This window comes from Capricornis sumatraensis, chromosome 12, assembly GCF_032405125.1.
Source record: "Capricornis sumatraensis isolate serow.1 chromosome 12, serow.2, whole genome shotgun sequence".
NCBI lineage: Eukaryota > Metazoa > Chordata > Mammalia > Artiodactyla > Bovidae > Capricornis > Capricornis sumatraensis.
The window spans coordinates 79,854,622-79,877,469 of NC_091080.1; the positions used below are offsets into that span (position 1 = coordinate 79,854,622).

Consider the following 22,848-nt stretch of genomic DNA (forward strand, 5'->3'; position numbering starts at 1 on the left):
CTGACTGGCTCGCATTGTCCTTGCGTCACTGTGCCCTGTGGACTTCTGTCTCTTTAGGGCAAGAGTCAGCAAACTCTTGTTTGCAAAGGTCCAGATAGAAAATATTGTAGGCTTTGTGTGCTATACTGCATTTGTTGCAACTACTCAACTTTGCTGTGGCACAAAGACAGGCAAAGATAATACATCAGCGAATGGCTGTACCTGTGTTCCAATAAAACTTTATTTACAGAACCAGGTGGTGGCTATTCTTGCCCTCCAGGCTATGGTTTTCTGACTCTTTTCAGAGCATGGAGGGTGGCAGAAGTGATTAAGGAAAATAATTTCCTGATTTGCTGCCCACTTGATTATGTTTTTTATCAGTGAAGTTTTTTTTCCCTAGGTAGAAAATTCAGGATTTTCTCTAAGTATATAAAATTCAAGCCAAACTTTGCAATTATTATTGTATTTTGAAGATAAAATTGCATTTTGAAAGTCACACGCAGATCCTGTTAACTGATGGTCATATAGACATTGGCTCCTAAGGATAAACACCGCAGGCCCTGTAATGTGGGCAGAAGGTTCTGGAAACAGTGTGAGCTGTGCTCTCTGCTGTGTGAAAGCTGGCAGCATTCGGCCCTGTGAGAGGATGATCTTCACACTGAGGCCCAGCACTGCAAGAAATGCACTGATGAGACGATTTTTCTGTCTTCCTTCTTGTGATTGTGTTTCTGTTGATAACCTGAGGGTTGACCTTTTCAGTGCATGCTTCCTGGACTGATTCCTGTGTGTCCCATACATTGTCTTGTGTTAGAACCTAGTTTTCTTGAATCTTCAGGTTTCTTGGGTGTGTAACTTTGCTGTCCTGCCTGTGAAAAGTCTTCTGTAGCTCAACTGAGAAAATGCTCTCCCTCGTGAGAAGCAGCTAACATGATTTTCTGTTTATATATTACACTTGTTATGATTCACAAATCCAGAGGCTTGGTTCCTGCTTTTGACGACGTCCCGATGGCTCTCTGTGTATCTAGGTGTCATCTGTGCCATCTTTGTCACTGTTGTTGCCTTTGGGGCCCTGATCCTGGTAGAATGTAAGTACAGATGTGACTATTTGTGATATGGTTACAGTTTATAGCTTGTTTATAGTTATTAAACTCTTGTCATCTTGTCTAATATATACTCTTTGGTTCTAATGGATTGTATTCAAGTGTCTGCAGTATGTGAATCCACAGTGTGGTCCATGTGAAGTCATTTGTGTTTTGATGAGAACTTTTATCTTTTTTTCCATTTACTTATTTATTTACAGTAGGTCCTTGTTGAGACCATTAAAAAATTTTTTTGGTGTGTGGTTGATTTACAGTGTATTAGCTTCAGGTGTACAGCCAAGTGAATCTGTTATACTTATATCCACTTTTATAAAGATTCTTTTTCCATACCCCATGAACATTGGGATGCATGTAATTTTGTAGTAATTTGCATTTTGATTAATACTTCAAATGAATTGTCATTTAGAAAAGAATTTCTGTTTTTGACTTTAGGAATCCTCAGGAGCAAAAACCAGGTATGAACATGCCTGCTCCAGCAGACCTGTGGTGCCTTGGGCCCCTGCTTTGGCTTGCCCAGGCCATTCTTTCGTTTCTATTTTAAATTTTATTGGGGTTTAGTTTGTTTACCCTGTTGTCTTAGTTTCAAATGTATAGCAAAGTCAGTCTGCTATCAGTTCAGTTCAGTTGCTCAGTCATATCTGACTCTTTGTGACCCCGTGAAATACAGTACGTCAGGCCTCCCTGTCCACCACCAACTCCCAGAGTACATCCAGACCCATGTCCATCAAGTTGATGATGCCATCCAACCATCTCATCCCCAGTCGTCCCCTTCTCCTCCTGCCCTCAATCTTTCCCAGCATCAGGGTCTTTTCCAATGAGTCAGCTCTTCACATCAGGTGGCCAAAGTATTGGAGTTTCAGCTCCAGCATCAGTCCTTCCAATGAATATTCAGAACTGATCTCCTTTAGGATGGACTGCCAGTCCTTGGACTCTCAAGAGCCTTCTCCAACACCACAGTTCAAAAGCATCAATTCTTCGGTGCTCAGCTTTCTTTATAGTCCAACTCTCACATGACCACTGGAAAAACCATAGCCTTGACTAGATGGACCTTTGTTGACAAAGTAATGTCTCTGCCTTTTAATACGCTGTCTAGGTTCTTCATATCTTTCCTTCCAAGGAGTAAGCGTCTTTTAATTTCATGGCTAGTCACCATCTGCAGTGATTTTGGAGCCCAGAAAAATAGAGTCAGCCACTGTTTCCACTGTTTCCCCATCTATCTGCCATGAATTGATGACCAGTTGCCATGATCTTAGTTTTCTGAATGTTGAGCTTTAAGCCAACTTTTTCACTCTCCTCTTTCACTTTCATTAAGAGGCTCTTTAGTTCCTCTTCACTTTCTGCCATAAGGGTGGTGTCATCTGCATATCTGAGGTTATTGGTATTTCTCCTAGAAATCTTGATTCCAGCTTGTCCTTCCTCCAGCCCAGTGTTTCTCATGAGATATCCACTATTTTTTAGATTCTTTTCATATATAGGTCATTACAGAGTTCTCTGTACTTTACAGTAGTTTCTTATTAGCTATCTATTTTAATATTTTATATATAGTAGTATGAATGTATCAATCCCAGTCTTCCAATTTATCCCTCCCCTCCCTTATCCCCTGGTAACCATAAATTTGTTTTCTACATCTGTTACTCTACTTCTGTTTTATAGATAAGTTCATTTGTAGCCTTCTGTTATATTCCATATATGAGCAGTATCATATTCTATTTTTCTCTGACTCACTTCACTCAATATGAAAATCTATAGGTCCAGCTATGTTGCTGCAAATGACATTATTTCACCCTTTGCTATGGCTGGGTAATATTCCATTGTATGTATGGCACCACATCTTCCTTATCCATTGCTCTGTTGATGGACATTTAGGTTGCTTCCATGTCCTGGCATTGTAAATAGTGCTGCAGTGAACATAAGGGTGGATATATATTTTGGAATTATGGTTTTCTCTGGATATATGCTTAGGAGTGGGATTACTGGATCATATAGTAGCTCTATTTTTAGTTAAAAGGTACCTCCAAATTGTTCTCCTTAGTGGCTGTACCAGTTTGCATTCCCACCAACAGTATAAGAGAGTTCCCTTTTCTCCACATCCTCTTCAGTATTTATTATTTATAGACTTTTTGATGATGGTCATTCTGACTGGTGTGAGGTAAGACCCCACTGTAGTTTTTCGCTTTTTTCATTTTTTTTCACCATAGTTTTGATATGCATTTCTCTAATAATTAGAGATGTTGGCCATCTTTTCATGTGCTTTGTGGCTATCTGTATGTCTTCTTTAAAGAATATCTGTTTTAATATTCTGTCCATTTTATAAATTTTGTTGTTTATTTGTTTATTTATTTATAACAGTGAACTGCAATGAACCATTTGTGTATTTTGGAGAGTAATCCCTTGTCAGTCACTTCATTTGCAAATATTTCTCCCCCCCCACCCCCATTCTCCAGGTTGTCTTTGGTATTTTTTATGGTTTTCCTTGCTGTTCAAAAGCTTTTAAGCTTAATTGGGTTCCATTTGTTTAGGTTTTATTTTATTTTGTTTTCATTAGGAGATGGTTTAAAAAAAAAAGAAAGGCTTGCTGCAATTTATGTCAGAGAACATTCTCCCTGTTTTCATTTAAGTTTTGTAGTGCCTGGTCTTACATTTATGTCTGTAATCCATTTTAAGTTTATTTTTGTGTATGGTGTTAGGGAACATTCTAATTTTATTCTTTTACATGTAGCTGCCCAGTTTTCTCAGCACCAATTATTTAAGAAACTGTCTTTTCTCCATTGTATATTCTTGCCTTCTTTACCATAGGTGACTGCAGATGTGTGGGTTTATCTCTGGACTTTTGTCCTGTTCCATTGATCTATATTTCTGTCTTTGATGCTAGTAGCATACTGTTTCAATTACTGTAGCTTTGTAGTATAGTCTGAAGACAGGGAGTATGATTCCTCCTACCTTCATTTTTCTTCTTTGTTTTTCCCAAGATTACATTGGCTATTCATGCTATTTTGTGTTTCCATACAAAATGTAAATTTTGTCCTAATTCTGTGAAAAATGCCATTGGTAATTTGATAGGGATTGCATTGAATCTGTAGACTACTTTGAGTAGTTTGCTTGTTTGTTTGCAGTAGGTCTTCATTGAGATCTTTTATCTTTTTCTCTTTCTTTGAATGGGTTGAGGCCTACATAACTGTAGCAAGATTACCTTCTGAAGATTCCAAGTAGTGTTCTGTAGTTGGATGGAGAGAACCAGATACAGCTTAGGTTTTAAGTTTTAGCTTTTGGGCTATGTGGATCTTTTGGTTGTAGGGGTCTGGTGTGCTGGGGTGAGAAAGATTCTCTGTGGCAAAAACAGTATCCCCATTACTATGTTGGTCCCAGGTGAGCAATTGTTGGAATGTGTGTCATGAATTCATCATCCCTCACTATCCATAGCAGTAACCCTGAATCACAGTGTTTAATAATGGAAAAATGAAAGTAATATTTTAGATTTAAAAGCACTGGCTCTTAGAACCCACTGCCTTGTTTTTGTGATTTCAACTTCCACTACATTGGACATAGAAAGTGAAATTACATAATTATAATTGAAATATAAGGACAAAAATCTGAACAATGACATCTACACCTATATTATACAGCCAAGTGTATCTCAATCCAGGTGGGATTAATATGATAAAGGAAAAAAATGGTAAGGACCTAAGAGAAGCTGAAGAGATTAGGAAGAGGTGGCAAAAATACACAGAAGAATTGTACAAAATATATCTTAATGACCTGGATAACCACAATGGTGTGGTCACTCACCTAGAGCAAGACATCCTGGAGTGTGAAGTCAAGTGGGCCTTAACTTCAAAGCATTACTATGAACAAAGCTAGTGAAGGTAATGGAATTCCAATTGAGCCATTTAAAATCCTCAAAGATGATTCTGTTGAAGTGCTGCACTCAATATACCAGCAAATTTGGAAAACTCAGCAGTGGCCACAGGATTGGAAAAAGTCAATTTTCATTCCAATCCCAAAGAAAGGCAATGCCAAAGAATGTTCAAACAATCATGCAATCACACTCATTCTGCATACTAGTAAGGTTATACTCAAATTCCTTCAAAGAAGACTTCAACAATACATTAACAGGAACTTCCAGCTATACAAGCTGGGTTTAGAAAAGGCAGAGGAACCAGAAATCAAATTGCCAGCATTCACTGGATCATAGAGAAAGCAAGGAAATTCCAGAAAAACATCTGCTTCATTGACTATGTGAGAGGCTTTGACTGTGTAGATCACAACAAACTGGAAAATTCTGAAAGAGATAGGAATACCAGTCCACTGTGCCTTTCTTCTGAGAAACCTGTATACAGGTCAAGAAGAAACAGTTAGAACTGGATGTGAAACAATGGACTGGTTCAAAATTGGGAAAGGAGTCTGACAAGGCAATGACAATATATTGTCATGATGTTTATTTAACTTATATGCAGAATACATCATGCAAAATGCCAGGCTGTGTGAAGCACAAGCTGGAATCAAGATTGCTGTGAGAAATATCAATAACCCCAGATATGCAGATGATACCACTCTAATGGCAGAAAGTGAAAAGGAACTAAAGAGCCTCTTGATGAAAATGAGAGAGCAGAGTGGAAAAGCCGGCTTAAAACTCAACATTCAAAAAACTAATATCATGGCATCTGGTTCAATCTGGGGTAAAATTGAAAGCAGTCACATATTTTATTTTCTTGGGTCCAAAAAATCACTGTGAACTGTGACTGTAACCATGAATGAAAAGACGTTTGCTTCATGGAAGGAAAACCATGACAAATCTAAACAGAATATTATGGAAATACAAAATACCTTGAATAGCCAAAGCAATCTTGAGAAAGAAGAATGGAACTGGAGGAATCAACCTGTCTGACTTCAGGCTCTACTACAAAGAAACAGTCATCAAGACAGTATGGTGCTGGCACAAAGACAGAAACATAGACCAATGGAACAAAATAGAAAGCCCAGAGATAAATCCACACACCTGTGGACTTTTTATCTTTGACAACAGAGGCAAGAATATACAATGGAGAAAAAACAATCTCTTTAATAAGTGGTGCTGGGAAAACTGGTCAACCACCTGTGAAAGAATGAAACTAGAACACTTTCTAGCACCATACACAAAAATAAACTCAAAATGGATTAAAGATCTAAATGTAAGGCCAGAAACTATAAAACTCCTAGAGGAGAACATAGGCAAAACACTCTCTGACATAAATCACAGCAGGATCCTCTGTGACCCACCTCCCAGAATATTGGAAATAAAAGCAAAAATAAACAAAGGGGACCTAATTAAAATTCAAAGCTTCTGCACCACAAAGGAAACTATAAGCAAGTCGAAAAGACAGCCTTTGGAATGGGAGAAAATAATAGCAAATGAAGCAACTGACAAACAACTAATCTCAAAAATATACGAACAACTCCTGCAGCTCAATCCCAGAAAAATAAACGACCCATTCAAAAAATGGGCCGAAGAACTAAACAGACATTGCTCCAAAAAAGACATACAGATAGCTAACAAACACATGAAAAGATGCTCAACATCACTCATTATCAGAGAAATGCAAATCAAAACCAGAGTGAGGTACCATTTCATGCCAGTCAGAATGGCAGCGATCCAAAAATCTACAAGCAATAAATGCTGGAGAGGGTGTGGAGAAAAGGGAACCCTCTTACACTGTTGGTGGGAATGCAAACTAGTACAGCCACTAAGGAGAACAGTGTGGAGATTCCTTAAAAAAAACTGCAAATAGAGCTGTCTTGTGACCCAGCAATCCCACTGCTGGGCATAAACACCGAGGAAACCAGAATTGAAAGAGACACATGTACCCCAGTGTTCATTGCAGCACTGTTTATAATAGCCAGAGCATGGAAGCAACCTAGATGTCCATCAGCAGATGAATGGATAAGAAAGCGGTGGTACATATACACAATGGAGTATTACTCAGCCATTAAAAAGAATACATTTGAATCGTTTCTAATGAGATGGATGAAACTAGAGCCTATATACAGAGTGAGGTAAGCCAGAAAGAAAAACACTAATACAGTATACCAACACATATATATGGAATTTAGAAAGATGGCAATGATAAACCTGTATGCAAGACAGCAAAAGAGACACAGATGTATAGAATAGTCTTTTGGATTCTGTGGGAGAGGGTAAGGGTGGAATGATTTGGGATAATGGCATTGAAACATGTATATTATCATATGTGAAACAAATTGCCAGTCTAGGTTCAATGCATGATACAGGATGCTCTGGACTGGTGCACTGGGATGACCCAGAGGGATGGGATGGGGAGGGAGGTGGGACGGGGGTTCAGGACCGGGAACACATGTACACCCATGGTGGATTCATGTTGATGTATAGCAAAACCAATACAATATTGTAAAGTAATTAGCCTCCAATTAAAATAAATAAATTTATATTAAAAATAAAATAGCAAAAATTAAAAAATAATAAAATAAAAAGCAGAGACATCACTTTGCCAACAAAGGTTTGTATAAGTGAAAGCTATGTTTCTTCAGGTAGTTGCCTAAGAGTTGTCAACAGATTTACACTTTGGGACATTAAGGCTGAGAGGGCTGAAGAATTGATGCTTTCAAGCTGTGGTGTTGGAGAAGACACTTGAGAGTCCTTTGTACTGTTTGTAAGGAGATCAAACCAGTCAGTCCTAAGGGAAATCAACCTTGAATATTCACTGGAAGGACTGATGCTGAAGCTGAAGCTCCAATACTTTGACCACCTGATGCAAAGAGCTGACTCATTAGAAAAGACCCTGATCCTGGGAAAGATTGAAGGCAGGGGGTGGCATAGGGTGCGATGATTAGATAGCATCACCAGCTCAATGGACATGAATTTGAGCAAACTCTGGGAGATAATGAAGGACTGGGAAGCCTGGCGTGCAGCAGTCCATGGCGACACAGAGTCAGACATGACTTAGTGACTGAACAACAACTGTGTTAGTTTTTCCTAAATTCATGATATTTTTAGAATTTTACATATTCATTTGGCTGTACTGGGTGTTAGTTGGGGCACTCGGGATCTTCAGTCTTAGTTGTGACAGGCAGGACTTTAGTTCCAGCAAGTGAACTCTTAGTTGTGGCATGTGGAATCTAGGTCCCTGACTAGGAATCGAACCTGGAGCCCCTGCCCTGGGATCTCGGAGTCTTAGGTATTGGACTACCAGGGAAATCCTGCATAGTGGGTTTTAATTTTTTTTTTTTTAATGTATTGTCTCATACAGCAGGAAGTGGTATTATGAGTAATGCTATCATTACATGCAAATAATTTCAATATTATCAAGGAGTCTTCTCACTACTATATATAAAATAGGTAACTAAATAGGACCTACTGTATAGCATAGGGAACTCTATTTAATACTCTGTAATGATGTATATGGGAAAATAATTTTAAAAGAGCAGATCATATATACGTCTGACTAATTCATTTTCTAGTATACCTGAAACTAACACAACTTTGTAAATCAACTATATTCCAATAAAAATCATAAAAATAAAGGAGTCTTCTTTGTAGAGTGACAGAAGGACCTGTGTGAGGGGTTGATAAGGAGACTGACTATTCCTCTTCTTCCTCATTTAGCCTTGGATCTCAGGCAGGTTGGCCTGGTCCTGTCTCTCACTCTCACACTCACGGGGATGTTCCAGTGGTGCGTCAGGCAAAGTGCCGAAGTTGAGAACATGGTGATATTTATCTTTCTGTTCTTAGCCTTTCCAGGTCTCCTTGCTGTTAAATGGCATAAAAGCAAATCTTATGTAAAATAATAAAAACTGTTATTTTTACTTAATTTTACAAAGTTTTTTACATTATCCTCCATCTGTTTAAGGGCTTCCCTGGTAGCTCAGATGGTAAATAATCCACCTGCAATGCAGGAGCCACAGGAGACTCAGACTCAATCCTTGGTTTGGGAAGATCCCCTGGAGAAGGGAATGGCTACCCACTCCAGTATTCTTGCCTGGAGAATCCCCATGGTCAGAGAAGCCTGGCAGGCTACAGTCCATGGGATTGCAAAGAGTCAGATAGGACTGAGCGACTTTCATTTTCATGTTCCATGTGCTTAGAGTTAATGTAAAATAAAATATATACATATTTTTCTCAGTCATATGTATGCCATGTCAGAAGGTTTTATATTTATCACAAACTGTCTTCAAATACAATAAATGTTTCTGTAGGAGGGAGGTTCTGAAATTCTGGAGACAATATAAACTAATTTCTTAGCAGTTTGTTTATATTTGTTTCTTAATGGGTAGTACCTTATTTTTGGTAAAAGAAAAGAATCCAGTATTTTGAGGTTTATTTAATTACTATGTTCCTTCACCCCTTCCCCATTTTAGCATTTATTCTTGTGTGTGTTGAACACCTGAATTTGCTGGTGGCCCTTCTTCCTGACAGGATAGGCTTCCTCTCAGAGTGTGCTCTCTAAAGTGTGGAGTCATCGTTGTTTAAGAGGCCTTAGTCAATAAGTAAATTAAACACTTTTGAATATTTGTACCTTCCCCTAAATGGAGAAAAATAATAAAAATGAAAATTTTCCATTTTTTTCCTCTAACAGAGTAGAAAGTGACTGATTATTAAAATGAGGTTTGATGACTGTCCAGTTCTGCTCATCTGTAATACGTGGCCCTTCTGTAGCCACACATACTGATTGGTGTCCATAAGTGTTCTTTTCATAGAAAAAATTCTCTTGTTTTTTATTCAGATGTAAAAGGTAGATCAGTAAAATTTTACCATTCATTTCTCTAATTCTTTTAGTTTTAATATAAAATTGAAGGAAGTAGTCGTAAGTAAAAGTGTTAAAGATGATGAACAAGTTTGCTAATCATCTAAGGCCTCATCAGACTCCTACTTCTGTCCTTTGTGGATGCTGAGACCTGGGAAGTTCTGAACCATAGACAAGCAGAAGGTTTGATTTACAGTATCTGATTATCCATAAACAAGACCCTCTGATACTAACTCATGTGATGTCATACGTGTTTCAGATGGTTTCAATAGAAAGGGTGATTGAATACACAGACCTTGAGAAAGAAGCATCCTGGGAACTCGGATATCGTCCACCACCATCCTGGCCCAACGAAGGACTGATTTCCTTTATCAATGTGAACTTCAGGCATAAGTCAGATGGGCCTCTGGTACTGAAGAACGTGTATGCATACATTCACCCAGGACTAAAGGTTAGTTTAATCCATTTGCCTTTTTAAAATCCAGCTGAAGATTTTGCACCACATCTTCTCTTGGCTTCCTTGTCAGTGTGTCAGGGGGATCTGTCAGTGTGTCTGTCCTAATGGATGCAGATTTGATCAGTGACATTGTAGGTGAATCCTTTTTGGAAACTGACTATGGATGGGGATCCCAGCAATTTTTTCCCTGTGTTTTGAGCTCCCTCATGATGGTTGATGGGCCCTGGGACTAGGGCTCCACCTTAATCTGACTCAGGACACTATGTGTGACACCTGATTATTTATGCAAAGTCTGGGACCTCAGCTTTGTCTTCCTGGCCCTAACTCTGCAATATCTCATTCCTTTCCATTTTTTCTTGTTTTTATTTCTGAAATCTTCTCTTCCTCCCATGGTGCCCTCTGGTTGCAACCTCCTTCCCTATTCCTAGCCCTTCCTGTAGCCTTGTCCTCCACTCACCCACACTGAGCTGCCAACCACCTGCCCTCCCCCCACAGACTGATTCTTTCTTTAGCACAGATCTGATCCTTACTGGGCTGTGTGAGCTGCTGCTGGAACAATAGCGGACCTCAAGTCCACTCCAGAAGGGGTCGTGGGGTGAGCTTGTGTCCACCAGAGAAGAGCATCAATAATGACCCAATCAGCAGTGAGGAACCAGGGCCTCAGATGGAGGCAGGGATTAGAGATTGGCTAAGTCAAAAGCCAATTGAAGGGAGCAGAGAAGATCCGTGTAGGAGACAACAGAGAGGCTTGTGACTTGGACCTGTCAGCATCCATGTATGCTGGTGATGTTCCTTCCACACTCAGCTTGAGGCCCTCAGCTGGGACCAGGACACGGTCTTGAAGATACTAAGCCAGAACAGACAAGGTGTAGGAAGCTCTTCCCCACCTCCCTCTGCAGTCAGTATGTCTGACACACACCACCCCCTGCACTCGGATCCGGTGTAGTTTCTCTCAAAGCACCACGTCCTCCCTGTTCCCAGTGCGCACGCTGCCCCTCAGCCTCAGAGACCCAAGCCCTCTGTCATCTGGATGGTGAAAATCTCCTCATTTTCTGAGTCAACTTAATGCATCTTCGAGACTCTCAGTTCTTCCTTAGTGTTTTATGTATACTTTTAAGATAGCGTTTATGGTACACCTATGTTCATAGCAGCCAAAAGTTGGAAGGAACTAAATACTTATGATTTAGCCTTAAAAAGGAAGAAAATTCTTACCTGTGGATAAACCTTGATGACATCTTGCTAAATGAAATAAGCCAGACACAAAAGAAATAAATACTCTGATTCCATTTATGTGAAATTCCTAGAGTAGTCAAAAGCAAAAAAACAGGAAGTAGGATGGTGGTCTCCAGGGACTGGGGGAGGGCAAATGGAGAGTTGTTTGCTTAATGGGTAAGAATTTCAGTTTTACGGGGCAGGAAAAAAAAAAAAAATTCAAGCTTGGTTGCACAGCAATGTGAACGTACTGAACACCAAACTGTCCACTTAAAAATGGTTAGTTGAATTTTATCATAATTAAGATAAAAGATAGCACCTGTGACATGCTATGTAACTTCAGATATGTATCTCACAGAAACTTGAAGCTTTTTAAAATCAGGGGGCATCTTGTTTTCATTTTTGTTCCCAGAAAGTGGCATTCTGCAGGGCACATAGAGGGTGCTGAGGGACTGCTGGCTGTGACGGTGAGTGAGTAACACAGGTATGAGCAAGCAGGAACCAACACACACACACACACACACACACACACACACACACACACACACAAGACAACTCTATCAATAACTGAAAGAACTATTCTTTAAAACTCTTACCACCCCAGACCCATCTGATGGACTGTAGCTGTAATTTAATGAATTAAACCCTGTGACTACTGGTTTTTCCAGTAGTCATGTATGGGTGTGAGAGTTGGACTGTGAAGAAGGCTGAGCACCAAAGAATTGATGCTTTTGAACTGTGGTATTGGAGAAGACTCTTGAGAGTCCCTTGGACTGCAAGGAGATCCAACCAGTCCATTCTGAAGGAGATCAGCCCTGGGATTTCTTTGGAAGGAATGATGCTAAAGCTAAAGCTCGAGTACTTTGGGCCCCTCATGCGAAGAGTTGACTCATTGGAAAAGACTCTGATGATAGGAGGGATTGGGGGCAGGAGGAGAAGGGGACGACAGAGGATGAGATGGCTGGATGGCATCACTGACTCGATGGACGTGAGTCTGAGTGAACTCCGGGAGTTGGTGCTGGACAGGGAGACCTGGCGTGCTGTGATTCATGGGGTCGCAAAGAGTCGGACACAACTGAGCAACTGAACTGAACTGAACATGAAAGAATATTCAATTTAATGACAAAATGCTAACCAGGGAGCAGTTTCAGTTAGTCACAGGGCAAAAGCCCCCTCCTAATTATTTCTAGTTCCATTGTAGGTCAGGAAAAACATGAACTGCTGTGTCAGGAAAACATTAACCCCAGGTCCTGGTAGAATCTTTTCCCTGAGAGCACTGTAGGTGATGTTTACTTACTCTCAGATAGTGTGTCTGTAAGATTTTCTGTTGTAAATATAATTCTGTTCACCTACACTTGTCTTAAATTTTCCCCAAAGCCATAAAATATGAATTATCTAAGATACTTTGTAGTACAACATGGGAACATAACAGATTCTTATTCTCCCTTCTTAAAACCTGCAAGTCATAGGATTATCGAGATTCTGAAATGTTTGAGGGAAAGTTGAGTTTGGAGACTGAATCAATAACTTGACTTTTGATCTGTGCCTTGGTCCACTCACGGTATCACTGTTAGCTTCATTTCTGTGTTTGGAGATGATACCCAGGCAGTGTGTTCATGAAATGATTTCAACCCACGTGTGTACATCCCAGGTTCCCTCTTCTGACTGTCCCATCCCCCACAACTCTAGGACACCTCTTTGATGTTGAATTTGATTGAGAGAGGCTGTTGGGGGTGGGGTGAAGGCAGGCAGGGGACATGGGAATGAGCCAGCCCAGTAGACTGGGAGCTTTATTCTCTTTCCGTCATTTCCTCTTCTGTCCTGATTCTTGGAAGTTAGAGTCACTAGGAAACTATAGTAGGTAGTATGCAGGATTTTAATTCACAGAAGAAATAGCAAGTTAAAACAAAGAACTAAGGCTTCCCTGGTGGTGCAGTGGATAAGAATTTGCCTGCCAATGCAGGAGACACTGGTTTAATCCCTGGTCTGGGAAGATTCCACATGCCACAGAGCAACTAAGCCCTGAACCACAACTACTGAGCCCATGTGCCATAACTCCTGAAGTATTTGCTCAGCAACAATAGATGTCCCCTCAGTGAGAAGCTAGTGCACTGCAACAGGGAGTAGCCCCCACTTGTCACAGCTAGAGACAGCTTGTGCAAATCAATCAGGACCCAGCACAGCCAAACAGGAAAAAAAAAAAAAAAATCAACATGAGGTAAATAGGACCGTAGACTTCCTGGTGAGAGTCTGAACATGGGCTGTGTTTTTCATTTAGATGATTTTGTGGTTGATTTGATCATTTTAGAGAGTCCTGGGAAATAAAGTATTTTCCAGCTCTCGAGATAGATTGATTTTGCTTTGCTTTTGCTCACAGCTATTATTTGGATGATATATTTTCACAGATGCTTAGCAGACCATGGTATAATGTACAAAAATATTAGTTTCCTACATTTTTCCTTTTTATGTAATATTTTCTTAAAAACTGCTCACCTCACTCCCAGATTGCCCCCATTTTCCTGCTGGCTTCTAGTTCCCTGTGACTCAGACGGTGGTGCCAGGGTCAGGAGCACCTGCCTCTCCTGGATCTTCTTAGAAATGCAGAGTTTCAGGCTCACGCAGACCTCTTGACTCAGCTTTGCATGTGAACATGACCTCCTTTCTCTCCCATGGGCAGTTTTTGATGAGTGATTACCTGTGATTCCCAAGAAATGTCCTTTGACAGTTTGAAATTGAACTCAAGAATTCCCAAATCTCTGCGGTGACTGAGCAAGAGGCTCTAGAATGTTCTGAGCCACTAGATTTACTTACTTTTATGTTTTTATGAAATGGTTGAATGGCATCACCGACTCGATGGAAATGAGTTTGAGTAAGCTCTGGGAGTTAGTGATGGACAGGGAAGGCTGGTGTATTGCAGTCCATGGGGTTGCAAAGAGCTGGACATGACTGAACAACTGAACTGAACTGAACTGATGCTCTGTAAATTGCACCTTTGCATTATAACTTGCATCTTTCCAGTGGAGTCTGTCTTCATTACAGACAGTTTTCATCCTGTTGTCTGTCCTTCCCCACACCAGCTTCCTGAAGGGACTGGAGAGATTTCCCACATGCTCAGCCATGCCTGGACCTGGAGTCAGAGACAGCCCCGTGTAGCAGTGTATGTGTGGCTGTTTCACCACTTGATGGGATCAAAATGAGTCTTGCTTCCCCAAGCAGGGCATGAGGTCTGTTTAGCTTGTTCCCCAGGCATCATGTGTCCCACTTAACTGCAGGTTTCTCTCTCAATCCGGCTGTGGGTGCTGGGTCTTTCGGCTGACAGCTGGTCCACCTACCCTCAGGTACTCTCTTTGATCTCACTCACCACATGTATGCCTGTGTCCACATCATGCTTTAACTCTCTGACCATAAGATCTCTATGGTAGGCCTGTTCCTTTAACTGCAACGACACCTCTCCCCACTTTCTCTGTTCTAGCTGCACAGGACATGATAATGTGTCAGGCCATCCAGGGGATAAGGAGACCCATCAGCAGATGGAGAGTCCAACAGACATGGATTTGAGTACCATCCTGCTACTTATGGGCTCTGATATTCAGACAAATTCATCTAAGCCTCAATCTTTTCTTACATAAAGTGGAAGTGATAGATTGTAACCAGTAGGGTTGATGTAAACTACTTAAACAAGATAAGGCGTGTAAAGCACCCAGAGTAAATGCTTGGAAAAAAATGGTCATTGTTTTCATAGAGTGTAAAATGACCATAACCACTTACTCTGTGGAAGCTGTTGTCTGTCCCATGACGATGAGGTGTTGGCCATTTGAAGTATTTATGGTTGTAGGATCAATCTGCTGTGTCTGTCTCTGATTTATCTAATACCTAAATAATATGGTAATAGATTTTCCATAAATTTCTCTGGCCTGAGTTTAAAATCTCAGCTCCCATGGAAGTTTCTTTGTCTCAGGACACCACAGGTAATACAAAGAAGAAAAAGTCAAGTCCACTAGACATCCTATTGTCAAATTAAACAGTCTGGTTGAAGAAACAAGAAAATGACTATATTAGCTTTGCAAGCTGGAACGAGGTCATAATTTTTGTAGATGTTTATTAAAAATGACATAACTTCTGTTAGAGTTGGAACAAGCCCACATGAGGGGACAGGGAGAGCATTTTCAAGGAATTAGACATGTGAGACAGACTTAGTGGTGTGTGGTTAGGGTTTCGGTAGGTGGAAATGCATGTGAAAGACATTTCAGGAGGTGAGACCAGCATAAGCGAAAGCATGATGCCCTGATCCAGTGAATGAAGACCTCAGTTCAGTTCAGTTCAGTCGCTCAGTCGTGTCCGACTCTTTGCGACCCCATGAATTGCAGCACGCCAGGCCTCCCTGTCCATCACCAACTCCCGGAGTTCACTTAGACTCACGTCCATCGAGTCAGTGATGCCATCCAGCCAATCTCATCCTCTGTTGTCCTCTTCTCCTCCCAGAATCAGAGTATTTTCCAATGAGTCAACTCTTTGCATGGGGTGGCCAAAGAACTGGAGTTTCAGCTTTAGCATCATTTCTTCCAAAGAAATCCCAGGGTTGATCTCCTTCAGAATGGACTGGTTGAATCTCCTTGCAGTCCAAGGGACTCTCAAGAGTCTTCTCCAACACCACAGTTCAAAAGCATCAATTCTTTGGCGCTCAACCTTCTTCACAGTCCAACTCTCACATCCATACATGACTACTGGAAAAACCATAGCCTTGACTAGACGGAGCTTACTCGGCAAAGTAATGTCTCTGCTTTTGAATATGCTATCTAGGATGCTCATAACTTTTCTTCCAAGGAGTAAGCATCTTTTAATTTCATGGATGCAATCACCATCTGCAGTGATTTTAGAGCCCCCCAAAATAAAGTCTGACACTGTTTCCACTGTTTCCCCATCTATTTCCCATGAAGTGATGGGACCGGATGCCATGATCTTCGTTTTCTGAATGTTGAGTTTAAGCCAACTTTATCAGTCTCCTCTTTTACTTTCATCAAGAGGCTTTTTAGTTCCTCTTCACTTTCTGCCATAAGGGTGGTGTCATCTGCATATCTGAGGTTATTGATATTTCTCCCAGCAATCTTAATTCCAGCTTGTGTTTCTTGCAGTCTAGCGTTTCTCATGATGTACTCTGCATAGAAATTAAATAAGCAGGGTGATAATATACAGCCTTGATGTACTCCTTTTCCTATTTGGGACCAGTCTGTTGTTCCATGTCCAGTTCTAACTGTTGTTTCCTGACCTGCATACAGATTTCTCAAGAGGCAGGTCAGGTGGTCTGGTATTCCCATCTCTTTCAGAATTTTCCACAGTTTCTTGTGATCCACACAGTCAAAGGCTTTGGCATAGTCAATAAAGCAGAAATAGATGTTTTTCTGGAACTCTCTTGCTTTTTCCATGATCCAGCAGATGTTGGCAATTTGATCCCTTGTTCCTCTGCCTTTTCTAAAACCAGCTTGAACATCAGGAAGTTCATGGTTTACATATTGACACCTGCAAAGCATTCAGGAAAATGAACTACTAGGTGTGTAACACACATTTTTGCATTCAACCCTCACCACTACCTAGTGATGCCTAGGAAGCTGACTCGTGTACATGAAGGATGGAGATGTTAGAGGGGACAGTTTTGTAGAAGACACATCCTGGGGTGGAATGTTGCGTGCTGAGCTGGCAATCAGGAATTTAATCTGAGAAGTGAGAGCTCATGGACCAGAGGGGGCAGGTGCAGGGGGCAGGGAGCCAGGAGCTGTTATGCTTCCAGCAAGATATCCTGGGAAAGTGATTCCACTTTTTGGGATCAAATTGATGTCGATTAAAACAAAGCTATAACACCTGGATTTGTGAACGTGCAGAGGAATGGGTGGTAGTAGAAAATGGTGTCATACTTTTGGAGGGTAGGTTAGCAGCTTAACAGCTTCCTCTGAAAGTATTCATACTTTGTTGTTCTTGTTCAGTCGCCTAGTCGTGTCTGACTCTTAACCACCCCATGGACTGACACACACCAGCCTTCTCTGTCCTTCACCATCTCCTGCAGTTTGCCCAAGTTCATGCTCATTGTATCAGTGATGCCAGCCAGCCATATCATCCTCTGTCATCCCTTTCTTCTCCTGTTTTCAGTCTTTCCCAGCATCAGGGCATTTTCCAATGAGTTGGCTCTTTGTGTCAGGTGGCCAAAGTATTGGAGCTTCAGCATCAGTTCTTCCAATGAATATTCAGGCCTGATTTCCTTTAGGATTGACTGGTTTGATCTCCTTGCTTTCCAAGGGGTTCATACATGACTCTCAGCTATTCCATATCTGAGAATTTTTGTGAAGGAAATGATTAAGGTTGTTTGCAAATATTTAGCTTCAGGGATATTTAACACAGAATATTTATAATAGCTAACTATTTGATGCTGCCTACATATCCAGCAGTAGAGGATTTGTTAAATAAATGATCACATTGAAAGGTTGTTGCTGAACCATGAAAAGACGCTAGGATTCTTGGCCTCTGGAGGAGAAGAATTCAATCCAGGGCCAGAGACAAAGCTTGTTCGCTCAGAACTTTGTGTAATAAAGTTTTATTAAAGTATAGAGGAAACAGAGACAGCTTCTGACATAGGCATCAGAAGGGGGCAGAAAGAGTACCCCCTGCTAGTTTTTAGCTGGATGACATATAATCACTGCTACTGCTGCTAAGTCGCTTCAGTCATGTCCAACTCTGTGTGACCCCATAGACAGCAGCCCACCAGGCTCCCCCCGTCCTTGGGATTCTCCAGGCAAGAACACTGGAGTGGGTTGCCATTTCCTTCTCCAATGCATGGAAGTGAAAAATGAAAGTGAAGTCGCTCAGTCATATCCGACCCTCAGCGACCCCATGGACTGCAGCCTTCCAGGCTCCTCCATCCATGGGATTTTCTAGGCAAAAGTTTGGGGTGCCATTGCCTTCTCCCATATAATCACTAGCAGTCTGTTAATGAAAGAAAGGAATGCCTTAAAACTCAGAAGGGCACCAGGCCCCTCATCCATAAGATATATTTTGGGATAATCTTGGCACCAGAGGAGTCATCCCAGGCCATAAAACTATTGACTTGAATCTTGTAGAAAGGCAGATTACCATACAAATTGTTTCATTTACATAGATTAGGGGAACAATGTCTGAGTATAACATACTGGTTTGTCAAGTCAGTTCTGAGCCATTAGGCAGAACTGCCTTGAAGACAGAGTCTAGGGTAAATGCATGTATGTTAACATAGCTTAAGACAAACATTTCCATAAGAAGAATGCATTGGTTAACTCAAGGTTTGAGAATAGTTAACTTCAGGGGGAACCAGCTGTCATTATGGCAACACAGTATTTTAAGAGAAATCTCCTTTTAAGTTTGTATGGGGTGTGTGTGTGTGTGTGTGTGGGGGGGGTATATCACTAGTTTGTTTCCTCCTGCTGCTTAAGAGAGAGATAAAAATGTCTGACACTTGCAGCCTATTTCCTCCCTTTGGAGACCCCTGGCCTTCCTGTCTGTTACCCTCTCAACATGTAGTATAATATTATGCAACCATTAAAATAAATATTTTTATGAAATACAAAATGAAAACACATATAACAGTATGTTCACATTAATCCTATTTTGTTTAAATATGTGAGCTTGTATCTTTAAGAACACGTATCAAAAAAATACAACAACAATGAAAAGAATACATACAGAAGCCTAGAAAGTAAAAGCATTTTACAAATTTTTTTTCTGAGTGCTGGGGTATAGCTAGTTTTCATTTACTTTTCAAATTCATTTGCACTGATTATGATTAAGGGAAGAGTTTATTTTAATTTGATTTTTAAACACTGTGAACCTGGGAAAGATGTAATGAGAGTAAAGTGGGGAAGATAGATGAAGGGGTTGTTTTGTGTGGAGCATTGGGTGTTGATTATGTTGAGTTTGATATGTGAAGAGATATCCAGGAGCAAGTGTCTAACAAGCTGTGTCATCATCAGAGACCAACCTGGTTGGAAAAACAGAAAGGGGCCATTTTAAGCAAATAACAGAAGATTTTCTTTAAGTGTCTTTATAATTGTATCTATTTCTTTATTTTTGGCTGGGCTGGGTCTCTGTTGCTTCTCGGGCTTTTCTCTAATTGCTGTATGTGGGCTTCTCACTGTGGTGTCTTCTCTTGTTAGGAGTGTGGGCTATAGAGTGTGAGGGCTTCAAAAGTTGAAGCATGTAGCCTCATAGTTATGGTTCCCGGGTTCTAGAGAGCAGGCTCAATAGTTGTGACACATGGGCTTAGTTGCTTCACAGCATATGGGATTCTCCTCGACTAGGGATTGAACCCACATCTCCTGCATTGGCAGGCAGTTTCTTAACCACTGAGTCATGAGGGAAGCCCTCAAGTGTCTTTAGATTCAAGAATGTGAGCTTACTGATACTGGTTACACTCTCCATGGGCAATTGGTAAAACCCTTTGCTTACCCAGGAAAGACATTCAGACTATTGCTTTGATGACTGAACTCTAGGAATAATCAGAGTCAGGTTTTCTTGGAGTTGCCTTTTTCTTTTTTGGGGGGGTCTGGGGCTATGCAGCCTGTGGGATCTTAGTTCCCTGACCAGGGATCGAATTCATGCCTCCTGCAGTGGAAGCACAGGATCTCAACCACTGAGCTGCAGGCAAGTCCCCTGGTTTTTTTAGTTTTCTTTGCTGGAGTTTGGAACTCACAGTCCTGTGGTCATGAGCAGTCCTTGGTGCCCCTACATATCTCAGTCCATTTGCCCAAAGTTTATAGATGTTCCTGTTTGCACAGATGGATCAGTTTCAATGGAGCTGATAACATAGAAACATACACACATTATCACAGATCAGTTCTCACCTGTGTCCTGATGTGTGTTGATTTATGTATAAGAACACTCAGAAATACAGGCCCACCTGTTTTACTGTGCTTCACAGATAATGCTTAAAAAAAAAAAAAGGAGGGGACATTTATGGCAACACTGTGTCAGGCAAGTACATTGGCACTATTTTTCCTAGAGCATTTGGCCACTTCATGTTTCTGTCACATTTTGATAATTCTTGCAGTATTTCAAACCATTTCATTATTATTATATTTATTATCCTGGTTTATCAGGATATTTATCAGGATATTATCAGTGGTTTTTAATGTTGTTGCTGCTACTGTTGCGAAGTCGCTTCAGTCGTGTCTGACTCTGTGCAACCCCATAGACGACAACCCACCAGGGTCCCCCGTTCCTGGGATTCTCCAGGCAAGAACACTGGAGTGGGTTGCCAATTCCTTCTCCAATGCATGAAAGTGAAAAGTGAAAGTGAAGTCGCTCAGTCGTGTCCGACTTCGCGACCCCGTGGACTGCAGCCTACCAGGCTCCTCAATCCATGGGATTTTCCAGGCAAGAGTACTGGAGTGGGTTGCCGTTGCCTTCTCCAGTTTTTAATGTTACTATACTATAAATGCTTAGATGGTTAGCATTCTTTTAGCAATAAAGTATTGGAAATTAAGGTATGTACATTTTTTATATATAATGCTATTTTACATCATTAGATTACAATACAATATAAATGTAACTTTTATTTGCACAGAGAAGGAAAACATTCATATAACTTGCTTTATTTTGATATTCATGTGTTAAGGTAGTCTGGAGCCAACTGCAAAATAATTTTGAAGCCTGCATGTACACAGAACACATAAGCCACGTATATACACACTATGACATGCCTGCATGCAGAGAATGGCCCATCTATATTATATGAATTAGGGTTTAACATAAGGTACAAAGTGTCCTGAGAAGCCTGTATGCAGATCAAGAAGCAAAAGTTAGAACCAGACATGGAGCAATGGACTGGTTCAAATTTGGGAAAGGAGTACCTTAAGGCTGTATATTGTTACCCTGCTTATTTAACTTACATGCAGAGTACAGCATGCATAATGCTGGGCAGAATGAAGCACAAGTTGGAATCAAAGCTTCCAGGAGAAATATCCGTAACCTCAGATTAACAGATGATACCACCCAAATGGCAGAAAGCAAAGAGGAACTAAGAGCCTCTTGATAAAGGTGAAAGAATCGTGTCTGACTCTTTGTTACCCCATGAACTGCAGTATGCCAGACATCTCTGTCCATCACCAATTCACAGGATTTGCCCAAACCCATGTCCATTGAGTCAGTGATGCCATCCAACCATCTCATCCTGGGTTGTCCCCTTGTCCTCCTGCCTTCAGTCTTTCCCAACATCAGGGTCTTTTCCAATGAGTCAGCTCTTCACATCAGGTGGCCAAAATATTGGAGTTTCAGCTTCAAAATCAGTCCTTCCAATGAACACTCAGGACTGATCTCCTTTAGGATGGACTGGTTGAATCTCCTTGCAGTCCTAGGCACTCTCAAGAGTCTTCTCCAACACCAAAGTTCAAAAGCATCAATTCTTCTCCGCTCAGCTTTCTTTATAGTCCAACTCTCACATCCATACATGACCACTGGAAAAACCATAGCCTTGACTAGACGAACCTTTGTTGACAAAGTAATATCTCTGCTTTTTAATATACTGTCTAGGTTGGTCATAGCTTTCCTTCCAAGGAGTAAGTATCTTTTAATTTCATGGCTCCAATCACCATCTGCAGTGATTTTGGAGCCCCCCAAAATAAAGTCAGCCACTGTTTCCACAGTTTCTCCATCTATTTGCAGTGAAGTGATGGGACCAGATGGTATGATTTTAGTTTACTGAATGTTGAGCTTTAAGCCAACTTTTTCACTCTCCACTTTTACTTTCATCAAGAGACTCTTTAGTTCTTCACTTTCTGCCTTAAGGGTGGTGTCATCTGCATATCTGAGGTTATTGATATTTCTCTTGGCAATCTTGATTCTAGCTCGTGCTTCCTCCAGCCCAATGTTTCTCATGGTGTACTCTGCATATAAGTTAAATAAGCAGGGTGACAGTATACAGCCTTGACGTACTCCTTTTCCTATTTGGAACCAGTCTGTTGTTTCTTGTCCAGTTCTAACTGTTGCCTCCTGACCTGCATACAGATTTCTCAAGAAGCAGGTCAGGTGGTCTGGTATTCCCATCTCTTTCAGAATTTTCCACAGTTTATTGTGATCCACACAGTCAAAGGCTTTGTCATAGTCAATAAAGCAGAAATAGATGTTTTTCTGGAACTCTCTTGCTTTTTCCATGATCAAGCGGATGTTGGCAATTTGATCTTTGGTTCCTCTGCCTTTTCTAACACCAGCTTGAACATCTGGAAGTTCACGGTTCACATATTGCTCAAGCCTGGCTTGGAGAATTTTCACTATTACTTATTAGCATGTGAGATGAGTGCAATTGTGCAGTAGTTTGAGTATTCTTTGCTTT

At 40.9% G+C, this 22,848-nt stretch overlaps 1 protein-coding gene across 1 annotated transcript in view; it reads left to right on the forward strand.

Moving 5' to 3' along the window:
* The window catches only part of LOC138089046 (ATP-binding cassette sub-family C member 4-like), a 197,552-nt gene that overhangs the window by 132,773 nt on the left and 41,931 nt on the right, over positions 1-22,848 (forward strand). The window contains exons 25-27 of the mRNA XM_068984369.1: positions 954-1,064; positions 8,695-8,795; positions 10,092-10,283. Of these exons, the coding sequence (XP_068840470.1) occupies positions 954-1,064; positions 8,695-8,795; positions 10,092-10,283 (404 nt within the window). The remainder of the gene's footprint in view (positions 1-953; positions 1,065-8,694; positions 8,796-10,091; positions 10,284-22,848) is intronic.